Source organism: Daktulosphaira vitifoliae, unplaced genomic scaffold (assembly GCF_025091365.1).
Source record: "Daktulosphaira vitifoliae isolate Bord-2020 unplaced genomic scaffold, ASM2509136v1 Scaffold_6013, whole genome shotgun sequence".
Lineage (NCBI taxonomy): Eukaryota > Metazoa > Arthropoda > Insecta > Hemiptera > Phylloxeridae > Daktulosphaira > Daktulosphaira vitifoliae.
This window is the reverse complement of record NW_026105573.1, coordinates 1-736: the sequence shown is the minus strand read 5'-3', so window position 1 is coordinate 736 and position 736 is coordinate 1. Positions and strand designations below refer to the sequence as shown.

The following is a 736-nucleotide window of genomic DNA, read 5'->3' as shown; positions in this document are numbered from 1 at the left end:
ACTATTTCACAATTCAGACCACATGTACCAAGTTCTTTAGCAGTTTATCCTCCACCTCCAGGTTAGTAACTCTAACTATAAGTATAGTTATTTAAAAAATATTCTTCATTTTTTTATTACTAACAACAATACTTGTATATTTGCATGTATTGAGTATGAAATTACATTAATTGTAATTAATTTATCTTTTTCAATCATCACATTGTTACTATATAAATCTCAATATGCTTACATAATTCTTTGTTTTTTAGAATATNCAATATGCTTACATAATTCTTTGTTTTTTAGAATACCAACCTAACTTAACGGTATCTACTTTGACTACGCCTAACCCATTATTCACAAAACCACCATCCTACAGTAAATATGTATGTGGAGTCAAAGGAACAGCAAGATCATCAAGAGTGGTCGGCGGAGAAGATGCACAACCAAATGAGTGGTGCTGGCAAGTGGCGTTAATAAATTCATTAAACCAGTATTTATGTGGTGGAGCATTAATTGGCACACAATGGGTACTTACTGCAGCTCACTGTGTTACTAAGTAAGTACTAAGTAAACAAACTGATGTCTTCACTTTCTGAACACGTAATTTTTATTTTTATTTTTAATTGAATATAACAATTTTATCAATGAAAATGAAATTTTCCTGAAACAACAAAATTATAACTTGAGTAGAACTCGGTTGTCTTTATACTCGGTTTATTCTTTTTTGTTCTGTAAGTCGCGACAATATTAT

The 736-nt window shown here is 30.3% G+C and overlaps 1 protein-coding gene across 1 annotated transcript; it reads left to right on the top strand.

The window, feature by feature from the left end:
- Nucleotides 1-3: 3 nt before the first annotated feature.
- LOC126910180 (protein masquerade-like) lies at nucleotides 4-560 on the top strand (the record flags this gene model as incomplete). The annotated part of the gene is made up of 2 exons (XM_050692553.1): nucleotides 4-61; nucleotides 289-560. Coding segments are annotated over 2 exons (315 nt in total), but the record flags the coding sequence as incomplete, so codon positions are not given.
- Between the last annotated feature and the right edge of the window lie 176 nt (nucleotides 561-736).